Source organism: Lynx canadensis, chromosome C1 (assembly GCF_007474595.2).
Source record: "Lynx canadensis isolate LIC74 chromosome C1, mLynCan4.pri.v2, whole genome shotgun sequence".
In the NCBI taxonomy this organism is placed as follows: Eukaryota; Metazoa; Chordata; class Mammalia; order Carnivora; family Felidae; genus Lynx; species Lynx canadensis.
Genome location: NC_044310.1, coordinates 14,040,051 through 14,056,335, shown reverse-complemented (window position 1 = coordinate 14,056,335; position 16,285 = coordinate 14,040,051). Strand labels below are relative to the sequence as shown.

Genomic DNA, 16,285 nt, shown 5'->3' with positions numbered 1-16,285 from the left:
ACTACGCACGGTGGGGGGTGGGGCGGGGGGAACGACGGGCTGCAGGGTGGCTGTGGCTTCAGGAAGGCTGGGAGGTTGGGACCCAAGGCGACAGCTGCTGGCAGTCCAAATACAGTCCTCCTCCTGCTCAAAGACCAGAGGCAAAGAAACGCAGGCAATGCACTGGGCTGCCTATTTTTAATTTATTTCTTTTAAGACCACCTCCTCGCAATTTCCAGAGAGAAAATACAAAACAAGAAACAGACTTGGTTTCAAATACATAAACAGTGCTGGAGTTGAAAGCATTACTGATAACATTGCTACAGAAGAATGTCAGCTTACTCCAGGGCACTTCAGTATTCCTGAGGCGTAGACAGGATTTCTCTTTTCCTCCCACTGGGATGTTCTCAGGTGGAAGTCACTGCTCCTGCTCCTGCAGAGGAGGGACGCTCTGATTAGAAGTGCAAACACAGCATTTTGACAGCCATCTCTAACCCAAGGGACGAACGGGCCCAAACCTCAACACCCAGCTTGCTTTAAAACAGTCTCACGAGGGGGCGCTTGGGTGACTCAGCGGGTGAAGTGTCCGACTCAGGTCACGATCTCACAGTTCGGGAGTTCGAGCCCCGCGTCGGGCTCTGTGCGCTGACGGCTCAGAGCCTGGAGCCTGCCTTGGAATCTGTGTCTCCCTCTCTCTCTGCCCCTCCCCTGCTCGTGCTCTCTCTCTCTCAAAAATAAACAAACATTAAAAAAAAAATTAAAACAGTCTCACAAGAGGACCATAAACACCCCTCCCAGGCTCTTAAGAGCAGCTCCCTAATCTTTGAGGGAGGAGCGAGGGAAAGAACAGGTCTGCCTAGTCGGTACCTGGACAACCGTTCCTACAACTCCTCAAAGGGTGCGTCACAGGTGAGCGGACAGAGCGTGGCTCTGGAATCAAGCAGCCCTACTAATGAGGGGATCTCTGGCCAGTTTCTCAACCCCAGTAAGATCTGTGTTTTCTCATCTGCTCAGCGAGGGGCAGTAAAACCTCTCCCACTAATCTCTTGGGAGGGCGGGCTAGATAGAGAAAGCACAGAAAGCGGGGGCACCGAGGAGGGCCCACAAGGCAGCGCAGGCACCCGACAGGCAACCACCATAGAGTGACTGCCCTGCAACAGCCCCGCGCCGCGCTCCTCTCTTCAGAGAGGAGGATGACAGCACAGAGAGGCACAGACTCAAGTTCAGATAAAGTTACAAGGCCGTGCTGGAGCAATTCACACGAGGCTGTAAAATCGGAACAACATTTTCCACAGTAATTCCCCACCATTAAATGTATAATATGCATATAATCACGCCTGAGCCATTACCCATGACAACTCAGTTCGGAACAAAGAGAGTCTTTTAAACAATTAAAAGCCCTGAAGCTCCTCTCCTGTTCCTTTCTGTTCTCTTCTCCCAAAATCCAGCCCGAGTGCCAAGAAAGCGAAGGGTCAGAGAGCAGTGGAAACTGCCCGTCGTCAGCCTCGGTGCCACGCAGCTGTGCCTCTCCTTGCGCTGTCCCTCATTACCTCACCCTGGCTTTGCGGAGATGGCTCACTAACATGGAGGGAGGCGACAGGGCAGCCAGGCTCCCCGGCTCCCGACTCTCTCGGTGAGCATGCGCACACGGGTCGCTCGGGCAGGCAGCTGACAGTCTGGGCAGGTTCTAAGAGAGAGGCTACCGAGCTGTGGCGGGTACGGTCATCTGGGATTCGGTGACCCTTGCGGCTACGGCTTTTGACCAGAACTGGGACACTCCATTGCACGACATTTTCTGCTCTACTTGTTATCAGGGTGGAACAATGGCTAAGCCAACCAATCACCCTTCCTTGGTCGGCCTCAACTATTCCCACCAACGTGCCTCCTTCTACAGCACCTCACGGCTTACAAACATGTTCACGCTGAATTCTAACAGCAACCCTGTGGGTAGAAATTACCACCCTGTTCTTATGGACGGAAGACAGAATCTCAGAAGCAAAAACTCAAGATCACACAGGAAGCAAACGGGTGGTGGCCCAGGACCCACGCCTGGGTGTCCTGGCTTCTGGGCTCTCCTCCCCCCCTCCCCCCAAGGCTGCCCAGATCAACTGACTCTAGCTCACAGTGACCCAGGAAGACGATTCTACACATCCAGGCAACGGGACACTCTTCACTGCAGCTGGTGCTGCTGCAAAAACTCTGCCTTAGGAAGCCTGGGGCCACGAACACGTCTAATGGGTTACACAGTGTATGTCACTCCTTCACTCCTTCGTTTCACTTTTGTCTGAGCGTCTACTTCGTTCTGGGCCCTGGGGATACATAACTAAATACACTCGCGTCCCTGAGCACCTGGCCTCCCGAGATCCTTTCCCCTAAACCCCGCGGTAAGCACGGTAAGGCGACGGGAAGGCTGCGACACACGAGACCCTTATGAAATGTGCTACTTTCTTCCCTCTCAAGGCACGTTACAGTTTTTCATCGTGTCCGCGTTAGTAAAAATGTCTGTAGACAAGGATGTTGGCAGAATCACTGGGACTTATTACAGTCAAGAACCTCCCCTCCTCAATAAAAAGCAGAGTCGTGGCTGAGTCCCAGCTGCTGGGTTTCGCCCGAGCGTGTGTGAGACGTGGATGGGGCACTCCACGATGTCGCACGTGAGCGCCACTGGCAGGTAGTGAAGACAAGTCCACTTTACCGTGACGATACATTTCCAGGCAGGTTCTTCAGCTGCACTCGCTAGCAAGAGAGTCTATGTGTGAACGTACACGTGCATCTCGAGGGACAGTGGAAGGAGAGACTTTAGGCACCCAAGCGGGGTCAACACCACGAGACGCCAAAGAGCAATCAGGAGCTCGGTGACACGCACAGTCTATTAAGTATATGTGCTCCAAAGAATTCTTCAGAGACTCAGGAGAAACTCTTTGTCTTTTAAAAGAAAGAGAAATATCAATTCTGTACGTACTTTGACGTATTTTCCATGTAGAAGGTATGGAGCCTGGAAATCATGCTGACAGTTGGAGTAGGCCATTCCCAATCCCATGCCAGAACCAAAGGCTAAGGGCCACATTCTTCCTAGTGAGCAGAAAAAAGGAAAATCCCAATAGAGAACGATTAAGAGAAGATAAAGTTTTTTGTCTGGCTTAAATACATTGCTTAGGGTTCCATAAATATTCAGCATGCCTCCTACTGATACCTACAACATGCCATTCATTTCTATCGATGTTTAATATTGGCCAAAAACCAGGACAGGGAGTCCTTTAGTGAACCTATTAATTTAGCAAATAATTACCTGGTACCTATGCTGCTAGGTTTGAGGTCTTCATGAGTGGTACAACATGGAAAACAGTAGACACAGTCGAACATTTTAACTTTTCTCTATCAGTTCTTTCCCCCTCCCCCAAACTTTTATTTAAATTCCAGTTAGTTAACAAACATCATTTCTAATCATTTGCTCATTTTAACTCATTTCTTAACCTTATCAGAAATAATACCACCCTCCGGTAAGGTGCTTGAATTTTAAACTGAACCAACTGAATTTTGATGACAGGAAGTTGTGAGGCTTACTTAAGCCAAGACTGTAAATGATTCTTTTATATCAGCACCAGGTATTAATTGTGATTCTCTAGTAATGTATCCCCCCGCTCAAGTTCTTCATGGAAAAGGGGCCAAAGTGACCCCTCTGGCTTCTGTTCAATATCCCAACGTCAGAAGTTCTTACACAGAATGAAAGCGTTTCTGGTTAAAAGGCATGTGTATTTCTGGCCCACTTGTTTTTCTTACCAGTTGGACTCTCATTTTCAACCTCCTTGAGAAAAAAAGTATAATTAATTTGAAATATTTGAGCGTGCAGATTTGGCCAAATGACTCACTGGCAGAAAGTACAGACTTTTCAAATGATATCATATTTAAGATATCAGGCACCCTGACTCAATGCCCAGGGGAAAGTCTAGAGATGCCCAGCCCATCCTGACCTCTTTTGAGTCCACATTCTTTGTCTAGCATATTTGACAGAGGCCTCCCTAAACCCGTAAGTGTATGCTTGGCAACCATGTGGATGTGCCCTCCAGAAGCGTCCCTGCTATGTGTATGCACACACTAGGACATTATGTTGGAAAGGCAATAAAAGTCACACTTACTTTTAAAGAAGGTAAGTGAGAAAACCAGTCCTAATCCAAAACCAGTACCTACAAAGAGGGAGGAAAAACATGTTCAATCTCATAATAGTAATGTAACAAAAATAAAATGAACCTTTCATAAATGTGAACATCTATAAAACATAGTACAAAAAAAAAACAAAACTTGGTACAGAGCTGATCTTCTCATTTCTAACTTTTTAAAAAATTTTTTAAATGTTTTTTATTTATTTTTGAGACAGAGAGAGACAGAGCATGAGCAAAGGAGGGGCAGACAGAGAGGGAGACACAGAATCTGAAGCAGGCTCCAGGCTCCGGCTGTCAGCACAGAGCCCGATGTGGGGCTCGAACTCACAAACCGCGAGATCATGACCTGAGCCGAAGTCAGACGCTCAACTGACTGACCCACCCAGGGGCCCCAATCGTTTTCTTTACAAAAAAAAAAAAAGATAAGAAAATCAGTGCACAATTTAATTAAGTAAATATGGCTTGAACTTCAATAATAAATAATAACATTGGTATAATCATAGCTCTGAATGCTAGCCATATCGATTTCGTAAGATATGTTAAAATGAATGTAGAACCTTTAAAAGAAATGTTTTACCTAAAACGTGGTACCATTTTAGGGGCAAAAAATCACCTCCTGTACTGCAGTGATACACATCCCAGACTTTGAGGTAAACTCATTTTGCCATTATCAGAAAAGTTACACACACCAAGGAAGAGAACCAAACTCTGATTTTGAATTTTTTCAGACTTGCCAATTGTTTTCAGACCTTTCAAAAGTATTCTGATGCTCTTGACGGAGTGTCTACTCCAGGGTCCAAGTGCGCCCCCAACCAACCTCTTTACAGTTAAGCACCACAAAAAAGCCCCCCGTTCCTCACTTTGCCTTCACAGTTTTCCAGTTTGTGCTGTGGGAACTCCAAGAGCTTCTTCTCTAATCATGACTTGAGGCTACTGCAGTGGAAACACTCAGAGTACTCCTCGGTCGACCAGCCTGACCTCTCTGCTCCAAACCCAGAACTTCAGCACAAGCCACCTCCTTCACATAATTTTTCATCCACCCAAGCAGCCACCCGGCTGATAGTGGCCTGAAGAAACTGCTTATGCTGCTTACTCGGAATGATTTCTGGTAATTCTCCCCTGCCACATATATGTGGCCACGGTGTCCCTTTCTTTCTCATGACTAAATCCTACACAGATAGGAATTTTAATTAAAAATCATTACTTTGCCCTGTCCAACAGACCCTGCGTTAGGTTCGGTGCTCAACTTTAAAAAGCAGTATCTTGGGGCACCTGGGTGGCTCAGCCGGTCGAGCGTCTGACTCTTGGTTCAGCTCAGGTCATGATCTCGTGGTTCATGAGATGGAGCCCCACATCTGGCTCTGTGCTGACAGCGCGGAGCCTGCTTGGGATTCTCTCTCTCCCTCTCTCTGCCACTACCCTGCTCGTGCTCTCTCTCACAAATATAAATAAACATTAAAAAATAAATAAAAATACAGGGGTGCCTGGGTGGCTCAGGTCATGATCTCATGGGTGGTGGGTTTGAGCCCCGTGTTGGGCTCTGTGCTCACAGCTCGGAGCCTGGAGCCTGCTTTGGATTCTGTGTCTCCCCCTCTCTACTCCTCTCCCACTCATGCTCTGTCTTTATCAAAAATAAACATTAAAAAAAATTTTTTAATAAAAATAAAATAAATAAAAATACTAACAATTTTAAAAGATAAATTAGAAGCAGTATCTACAGGGTGCCTGGGTGGCCAGTTGGTTGAACATCCAACTCTTGGATTTCAGGTCATGATCCCAGGGTTGTGGGACCAAGCCCTGCGTAGGGCTCTGCACTGAGTGGAGCCTGCTTAGGATTCTCTCCCTCTCTCTCTCTCTCTCTCCCCCCCCCACCACCGCTCTCTTCCCCTTCCCTCTCCCTCCTCCCTTCCCCTACTTGCACTCTCTCTCCCTCTCTAAATTAAAAATAAAATGCAGTGTCTGAAAATCACTCATGTCACCCCAATTTCCATATAATTTAATAAAATGGTGGAAAACTAGTGAGCTTACAGACCACAATAGTTAACCTGTTCAAAGTTGACATCATTTGAGGAAAAGGAACTAACATCTTAATATGGCCCAAACGTACCCAACATTCTCTCGCCACTGCCCCTAAATTCTCTTTTAAACCAAACATCAACTTGATACGGTATTAGGCCCCATTTTTCAGATGCGGGAAATAACTTGCTCAAGGATACTGGTTAGCGGCAGAGTAATGAACTGGGCCCAAGTCTGCCCGACTCCAAAGCCACCGTACCCACCGTGCCTTGACACTGGAGTCCCCTACGGTTTAAACCCCTAAACAATCACTACCTCCCAAGGGAACACTGGGAGTGTCGAGATGTCTACAGCCAGTCGAGTAAGATACAGCCAAAAAGCAAATTGTGCTTCCCACACAACAGCCCAGAACGCTAGGCAACCAGGGTAGTAACAAGTCTACACAAGGCCACAAGGGCTTGTTCAGATTCATTCCCGGACTAATCCTGTCACACATGTCACAGACACAAGTCTACCTGGTAGATGAGCTTCACGAGCTTCAGGGAACGGGAGCGATCACGATTGATACTCCTTGGCAAGAAAATGCTGTTGCCTGGTTTATAAAATGGCACAGGGTTCAATTCCAAAGCAACTTGCCTCACCCCCTTGCAGCTGGAAGATGAGTAAGACAGTAAATTGGTACTAGAAAATGAGGTAAAGGATTTGGACTGGCTTACAGATTTCAAACCGGGCAATGGGATGGGGAGGTAGGCCAGTAAAAACATAATGGCTTACAATCAGAGCTTTCGGTCTTCTCCATCTGGAAGGCAACTTTTTGGCAAACAAATCAAAAGCCCAAAAGGAAAATATTCCAGCATTTTTCTTGTCCCTCTGACTCCATGCCTGTCTCTCCTATTTTTCCCCAAGTAAAGAAAGCTCTCTGATGCTCAACTTTTCCAAGTAGTAGACCAAGAATGATGGTAACCCACTGCTACCAGCATCGCTCATCAGAGATGAGAAACGTTTCAACATCAACCCATACAGAACAGGAAATCTTTACACGTTTAAGTGCAGGTATATGTCCAGTCACCCAGTTCTGCTCCCAGCAAAGGCATCCACCTGCAAGCAGGAGATCAAAATCACAGTTCAGACTGACCAAAAGACGGAGGGTGCTCTATGGCCTGATACTGGGCTGCTACACCTTCAATTCTTTTTTTTTTTTTATTTATAAAAATTTTTTTTTAACGTTTATTTATTTTTGAGACAGAGAGAGACAGAGCATGAAGGGGGGAGGGGCAGAGAGAGAAGGAGACACAGAATCGGAAGCAGGCTCCAGGCTCTGAGCCATCAGCCCAGAGCCTGACGCGGGGCTCGAACTCACGGACCGCGAGATCGTGACCTGAGCTGAAGTCGGACGCTTAACCGACTGCGCCACCCAGGCGCCCCTACACCTTCAATTCTTAAGAGTGGTTTTTTTCCTCCGTTTCTATATTTTTAAGACACAAAATAATAAGACTGTTCTCTCCAGAAAAAAAAAAAAAAAAAACACAGAAACTGATTTTTCAATGCCAGTGTTTTACTTAAACTTAGCTATCTCGGTTATTTGAGAGATTAGCAACGGTGCAGCCGCTGATGAGTTTCACAGGCTCAAGTTCTCACATGCTGGATTTCTTTTAAAAGCAACATGTTGCTTCAAAGAAAGTCCCACCTGATCCGGGGACACCAACTCTGCAGCTGTTTCCACTAAAGATCGGCACCTCGAGGCCACGTTAAAGTTCGTAACAATAAAACATGAAAGGTTTGTCTTACAATAAAAACAAACCAACATAGAAAAGAGAAGAGTTTTCTCCGCCTTTGGCCACTTTTTTGTGTTGTTGCACGACAAGCTCTCTTAGAGGAAAAAAGCCAAAGGAAAAAGTACAAAGCATTTTTCACCTTCCCTGGAAGCAAATATTTAACTATGAATAAGGTTTATATAACTGCCTTCCCCCCACTCAAGCCTGTTCGTTTGGTCAATGCTGTCTGGAATGACAAATAAACCTAAAGAAATGCCTGATTATAGGTACACATCTTCTTCATGGCAAAGTCCAGTTAAGAGGGGAAGGAGGGGGGCAAGGAAACACACACACACACACACACACACACACACACACACACACACACACACACACACACACACGAGAAGCCTTATGGAATTGACATTAGGCAAGGAGCCCGTGCTCCGAAACCATTTCTTTTGGAGAGGAAAAAGAACTGGCACAAATTCTTTCAAAAAGAAATTACTCCAAATCAATCTAACTCTGCACTTCAATGCATGCTCAGTGCCCAAAAGGACATCATAAAACCGGCTAGTAGATAAACCCAAATTTTTAGGAAGGAGCAATCCCTGAATAGTTCATCTGATACTATCTTAATAACAAAACAAGGAACTCGCTCCCACTAATGACATATAAAATACTGCCCTATCTTATGCCCAAGCAGATTTGGTAACAAATTTAAAAGAACAACAACCAATCGCAGTACACCTGCGTATGCCTTAAGCCACATTTTGTGTCAAAAAGGGGAGAAAATCAATATATGTTGATGGCCATTACTGTGACATACAGACAATTTCTGGTTTCAACTTTATTTAGAAAAATCTTTGCTCTCACCATGCCACGTATCATGAAGCTTTACTTCACTGCCAATAATGAAGAAGCAAACATAATCAGCAAGAATTAACAAGCAGGCTACATAATCTCATTGCAGTCTGGGGATAGAAATGTACTCTGGATGTCAGCCCCTCAACAGAACAAACTGGGGCAATGCCTGCTCCTGCGGAATCAACCCAGTAAAAGTTGCAAGTGCCAACGGACTTTGCAGTTAAGGAGGAATAGCTCGTTGTCTGGTCACACAAAAACAAATTCTCACAAATTCACTTACGAGGTGTTTCTATGAAAGATCACAGGGGGGCAAAAAAGACCAGGGACCCATTTTATCTATCAATAACTTAACATATGATAACTAAGATCTCACTCTGGCTTACATTTAACATTTTTATTTATTCTTCTGACTTTTTTTCACTTTTGTAAGTTTTTAATTTTAATTCCAGTATAGCTAACATATACATATACAGTGTAACATATACATATACAGTGTTATAAAAGTTTCGGGTGTACGATACAGTGATTCAACAATTCCATACATTACTCAGTGCTCATCAGGATAAGTGGACTTACATTTAACACTTTATTTTTTTTAAATGTTTATTTTTGAAAGAAAGAAAGAGAAACAGAGCATGAGCGGGGGATGGGGGGGGGAGAGAGAATCAATGAATCTGAAGCAGGCTCCAGGCTCTGAGCTGTCAGCACACAGCCTCACGCAGAACTCGAACCCACAAACGCTGAGATTGTGACCTGAGCCAAGGTCGGACGCTTCATGGACTGAGCCACCCAGGCGCCTCACATTTAAAACTTTTTTTTTTTTAATTTTTTAACATTTATTCATTTATGAGAGACAGAGAGAGACACAGCATGAGCAGGGAAGGGGCAGAGAGAGGGAGACACAGAATCCGAAGCAGGCTCCAGGCTCTGAGCTGTCAGCACAGAGCCCGACACGGGACTCGAACTCACAAACTGCGAGATCCTGACCTGAGCCGAAGTCGGACGCTCAACCGACTGAGTCACCCAGGCGCCTGACATTTAACACTTTGAATGAAGCTCCTAAATTCATCAGCCTAATGTATGGTTATCAATACTAACATTTGACCTGTACCTAAAAATTAAGCGAAACTGCAAAGCATCTCCATTTTAATTTCTATAACTTCTATCAAAATGTATGAGCAAAAACTTCAGTACCATTGCAACTGGCAGTCTGTGAATATGAGAAGCTTCAGGAATTGCACACGAGTTTTTAAGATCCCTAGAAGCCATGTGCCAAGCAACTCTGTTCTTAAATGTCTGAAAGAAAAGATAAAGGCTCTAGAACAAGGAGGGCTTTCGTCTCCCGCTAAGTGGCGTGGCAAGAGGACCAGTGCCATCACGAGGCGGGCCTGAGTCAACCACTGCTCCCCAGCTAGCTCTCTGACGTCAGCTCAATTATCTAACGTCGCCTGGCCTCGCCCCACTCGGCTATCGAGAAAAAACAACCTCACTGAGTTGCGGTATCAGGAAAATACAAGGTATCTGGCAGTGTCTGGGACCGAATTCGAATTCAGTAAGTGGTAGTAAGTTCTGTTACTTCTCCAATGGAACTCAAAACAGGTCAAAAGTGTCACATAATAGTTCATCCTCTATTAAAATACAGTCCACTGGCTTGACTACAGACCACACTGTGGGTGAGTCACAGCTGAAAGTCACAACCTTTCTCCCAACTCTGAGTGGGAGTTGCAAAATTGCATCAGCAATTTTGTATAGGAACATACCAGGTTGTGACATACATTTTCTAAAAATAGGGGATTCTGGGGCGCCTGGGTGGCTCAGCTGGTTGAGCATCCAACATCGGCTCAGGTCACGATCTTGCAGTTCGTGGGTTCAGGCCCCGTGTCGGGCTCTGTGCTGACAGCTTGGAGCCTGGAGCCTGCTTCGGATTCTGTGTCTCCCTCTCTCTCTGGCCCTTCCCCTCTCGAGCTCTGTCTCTCTCTCTCTCTCTCAAAAAGAAATAAACGTTATAAATAAATAACAAATAAATAAATAAATAAAGGGGACTCCTTCAGACTCATTGTTAACTAGAACACTTTGCTTCAAATATAATAAAGATTTTCCTAGAGCTATCTTGTGTTTCATAAAGCTGTATTTATGCTTTGAACCTGGATTAATATCAAACTGATCTGTTTATAATGGACATGCTTTCCTGTTCAATCATGTTTCTATCAATGCTATTACAATCATCAAATGCATTTGTTATGACAGAACAAACAAGAATGTGCTTTTATAGAGAAGCACCCTTGGGACTGAGTTTAGTGAGAATTACATTTCCAAGAAACATTCCTGATTTATGAAAGATGCTCAGGGCCCAATTTATGAGGAAAAAATAAATAAATAAACAGTTTTAAGTCAGTTCCAAACTGTGTCACTTAATGCTTTGAGCCAAAGACGGACTGTCCCAGGTGTCCACGTGTAAATGCCAAGTCATGTGAATTAACCAAGAAAGTGTGCCGGGCCAAAGACCCAGAGATGGTAAAGTCAGTGTGTGTTAATCAGCTTCTCAAAAGTCAACATCGCTGTAGGGTATGTGGGAAACAGAGGAAGAAGGTGGCTATCCGACAAGACCTCCACCTTCCTGTGGCTCTCCAGATTAGACAGGGGCTGGAAGGAACATCTGTAGGACTTTCTCAGGTAGACCTCAATTCCCGGGATTCTGATCAGAACAAGCAAACCAGTCAGCAGAAAGAAGTCAAGATAGGGAAGGTAAATGTGGAAGTCATTACTGATGTGCTCTGCTTCCAGAGAAGCCAAACTCACTAAAAGGGTCCTTTTAAATGAATGTGTGTATGTAGCACACGATCCAACTTCAGAATTCTGATAGTCATACGACTTTCCAAGAAGGCACAGAAGAAGAAACAGGTTTGGCACACATTTTACTGACATATAACTAGTTAACAAATTCATATGTGGGCATAGCATGTAGGAAAATGAGAAAAAGCTCTGAAGACTTTATTTAAGAGAGACTGGAAAAAATGCAGAATTACTACGTTTCAAGAAACACAATAAAGAACGCAATGTATTACATCTTTTTGGGGGTGGGTGCTTTGGTGCCAGGCACTGTATCATGTTTCTAGATATTATTTCATTTGACCCACAGAGGCACCTTCTAAGGTGTATTATGGTCCCATCGTCCAGAAGAGGAAACAGTTCAGTGGAACCGACTTACCCAAGTACACACAACTAAAAAAGGAGAGTTCAAACCCAGGCTGTCGGACTCCAAAGTCATGGCTCCTTCCCACACACGTGGCTCCTTCCTTTGGGTAAGCAGGGCACCCGGCCTATCACTACATACGATAACTATGTGTTTCTGGATCTTGGCAGGTAATTTATGACTGTGCTACTCTTCGGCCCTTCAAGAAAGAACAGAAACCACACATGTCTGACTTTTCAGGAGTGGTAACAAAAACCTGAAACCACTTAGAATCAATGACAAAGAGTCAACAATTCAAGCCAGGAAGTACTTCCCTTTGTGCACTGGCTAGAGATCAAATGAATCCAAACGGGCTGAGGGCTGATAAAATGAATCCAAATTCATCCCAACGGCTCAAAAGGGAATTTTCTGGTGAGTCCCTCCCCTCCCAACACCCCCAATCCCTCTTGCCCATCCCCATCAGTATCAGCAACTGGATTCTCCTCTTTGGGAAACGAAATGGAAGAACCGGGGATTCAGGATACCGGACACGTACGTTGTTATAGCCATTATGTTTGTCGCCACCGACTCCTGACTCAAAGGAAAAATTCCATGGAGCAACAAGAACCATTAACTCCTTTTCCTTACACATTTACTTCATCTACACTCACTAGCATTTACTAAGCAGAAGACACAGGGGATATGTTTATTTACCTCTGGAGTACATCACTCCAATACATAGTGTTTATTCTTTGCAAAGTGGGAACTGTTACCCAGTGCTTCTATTTCAGTTATAAGGTTATATGGACTTGAGGCAAAGACAGGTTAAACATGAATGAGAATACTGGCTAGGAAGGAATAGGGCACACTCTGAAGGCACCAAAACATGACAGCTCTTAATTCAGCAGGCAGTTTCTTAAGATACGTAATGTGACTGAGGCTGTGCTTTAGTAAGATTCATCTAACTAAGGTGTGCAGGAGCACTTGGAAAGGAAGAGACATTTTGCTGGCAGACTTTACAGGACTTAAGAACCGATGAGGTGTGTGTATGCGGATCTGGAGTTTGGGGGCTGCAAAGGGGAAAGGCTGTCAAAGAAAATGCTGAGAACTTCTACCTGGATAACTAGAAAAACACTGGTGCTATTTATAACATTCATCAAGTAACCTTTTTTTTTTTTTTTTGATTTTTAAATGTTTATTTTTGAGAGAGAGGAAGGGAGCGTGTGTGGGGAAGGGGCAGAGAGAGGGAGAGACAATATCCCAAGCAGGCTCTGTGCTATCAGTGCAGAGCCCAATGCAGGGCTCGACCCCAAGGACCATGAGGTCATGACCTGAGCCAAAACTAAGATTCGGAGGCTTAACCGACTGAGCCATCCATGTGCCCCCATCAAATAACCTTTTAATACCAAATTCCACCCCCCCCCCCTTTTTAAAGTTTATTTAGTTATTTTGAGAGAGACAGAGACAGCACAAGCAGGGCAGGAGCAGAGAGAGGGAGAGAGAGAGAATCCCAAGCAGGCTCCACACTGCCAGCGCAGGACCCAATCGGGGCTCAAACTCAGGAACCGTGAGATCATGACCTGAGCCAAAATCAGGAGTCGGACATTTAACCAACTGAGCCACCCGGGCGCCCCAATACCAAATTCCCTTAATCTAAAATATAACTGAGCTGTAAAAACGCAACATGTACAACATTTTCAGGGACACCACACGACATGAGTGAAAGGCATTCACTAAGCACTTACTCTTCGGGGTTCAATGACCTCATCTAATCCTCACAGCAAACTTCTTTTATCAGCCCCGTCTTAGTGACCAAGAAACTGAGACAAAGAAAGGTTAAGTAGCTTGTCCCAGGTCACACATCTGGGATTTGAACCAGGCAGCCTGACTCCCAAGGACACGTCCTTGATCGCCCCCTCACAGATACACAAAGCTATTACAATAATTTTGACTCCCCAAAGTAAACGAAATACCTTCCCAAATTCACCCTGGCCAACACTATGCATGAGCATTACCTTAATCACACAAACTGAGCCCCTACTGTGTGCCAGGTGCTATGCCAGGCCCTGTACCCAGTAAGATTATCGTCCAGAGTTAGAGCCAACTGATAATTAGAAACTCAAAGTGCGGGGTACCTGCGTGGCTCAGTCGCTTAAGCGTCTGACTCTTGATGTTGGCTCAGGTCATGATCTCGCGGTTCATGGGGTCAAGCCCCGCGTCGGGCTCTGTGCTGACAGCTCAGAGCCTGGAGCCTGCCTCAGATTCTGTGTCTCCTTCTCTCTGCCCTTCCCTGCTCTCTCGCTCTCTCTCTCTCCCAAAAATAAACATTAAAATAAATAAACTTAAAAAAAAATAAAGTCATCTTTGTCTTTAAGGAAAAAAACAAACTCAAAATGCAAGGTACTGTGACAGAAGCAGGGTGCACAGATACCCCAGCCACTGTGGGGGCTAGAGAAGGGGCAAGGGAAAAGGGCTGCAAGGAGCTCCTTGCTACCAAATTATCCAGTGTGAGGTAGATGGAGCCAGAATCTTTCGTGCCACACTAAGGACCCCGGCCTCTGTCATAAGCAGCAGGGAAGCAAGAGAGGGAATTAAGCAGGAACAATGTATCTGATGTGCAGTTGACAACGGCCCTCTCTGGCGGCAACGGGGACAGAGGTGAAGAAGCCTCCATCAGAGATGGGAAAACCACGAGGACAGAGCTGTCACAGCAGCCCAGGGGGGGAGACAAGTCCAGACCGCCGACTCTTCTCCATCCATCAGACTGAAAAATGTTACCTTGCATACTCTGGTCTCTCCTCAACAGCCCCACCTCTGCCTTCCCTGCATCCCCTGCGAGGCAGAACTGAAAGGGACGATATTCGAGGTGAGCAGGGCAGGTGAAAGCGGGACTCTGGTCAGGGGTCAGGAACTTCTGAGCAGCGGGAGTGACCACACTCCGTGATGATTCATGGATAAAAGATCCTTAAGGAAAGACACAGTCACGGGCAAAGGCAAACAGAGACAGAAGAGGGGCTCAAATATTTGAAAAGTATACCAACGGTTTTGCAATGAAGGTATTGTTGGTGCAAATGGGGAATGTCCCAAATGAACATTTGCAAAAGGTGTTGGAAGGATTCACCTGAATTTCAGGGCCTTCTGTAAGAAACCAACGTTTTCTCTGCTATTCAAATCCGGCTCTAATAAGGTGCCCAAGACTCTAAGGCTAGGCAATAGCACCCAGCTGACCTCATATTCCAGTAGCGGCCTACACTCTTAAGGCATCATTATTCTACAAAGCCCCACAAGGAAGCCTCCCCAAATCACTGGACTTGCATACATAAAGAAACGAAGAATTCAGTTTTCATAAACTAAGGAAAAAAAAGTCTTCTGAAATAGAAGTTATGAGCTAAACTGAATTTCAAGTTGCAGCAGGAACAAGGAGAAAAGTAAGTTGTGGTTTTTCAACAGTCACAGCCAATCTTTTCTGGGAATTTCTAAGATTGGTAGTCTAATGTCAAGGAAATATATGACTAGCGCAGTAACATACCGTTTTGCTTCTAATGAGAGTGGGATATTTATAAACTCGTGAGTTCAGGGTTTGTCATACTTAGGCCTATGCTAAAATGGTTAAAAATAAAAAAAAAACCCTACAACTAATGGATTTCAATTTAATCATTTGAGATGATGCCAAGAAAGTAGCAGCTTTCTCAGGAAAGCTTCCTAGTAAAAGGTGAATTATGTTGCTTAAATCATTTGCTTCGGGTAATCATTTAAAATCCAGCAAACAGAAATTGAGTGGTTTACATGTGCAGGTTCTGACAATCAGAAACACTTGTTGTAACTGGTAAACATGTGTCAAAGTAAGTCTACCAATCTGTCAACAATTATGTCAGAGTGTTACAATAATTATAAATTACCCTAAGCATTCTAATGCAGCTTTAAGTTGGATAAAGAAACTTGACGTAAACACAGTAGATTCCAATTCCTCCCATATATGCTGTTATGTATTAATCAACAGTTTTAAAATTCTACCTGAAGGGGCACCTGGGTGGCTCAGTCGCATAAGCGTCCGACTCTTGATTTCAGCTCACGTGATGATCTTGTGGCTGGTGGGATCAAGCCCACGTCGGGTTCTGTGCTGACAGCTCAGAGCCTGCTTGAGATTCTCATTCTCTCTCTCTCTCTCACTCTGCCCTTCCCCTGCTCGTCCACAGGTGTGTGCAAATAAATGTTTAAAAAAATAAATAAAATAAAATCCTACCTGAAGATACACAACTGAAGCAACTCTGGAAATTCTGGACAGTTTTAAACAAACGCTGCAATCTGTCAGCTCTCCCAGCCATGCCTCACACCAT

The 16,285-nt window shown here is 44.9% G+C and overlaps 1 protein-coding gene across 1 annotated transcript in view; it reads right to left on the bottom strand.

Annotated features, from left to right (window-relative positions):
• Window positions 1-270: 270 nt before the first annotated feature.
• The window catches only part of MICOS10 (mitochondrial contact site and cristae organizing system subunit 10), a 34,904-nt gene continuing 18,889 nt past the window's right edge, over window positions 271-16,285 (bottom strand). The window contains exons 2-4 of the mRNA XM_030325706.1: window positions 4,116-4,163; window positions 2,942-3,051; window positions 271-412 (exon numbers count right to left, since the gene is read on the bottom strand). Of these exons, the coding sequence (XP_030181566.1) occupies window positions 398-412; window positions 2,942-3,051; window positions 4,116-4,163 (173 nt within the window). The 3' untranslated portion in view covers window positions 271-397. The remainder of the gene's footprint in view (window positions 413-2,941; window positions 3,052-4,115; window positions 4,164-16,285) is intronic.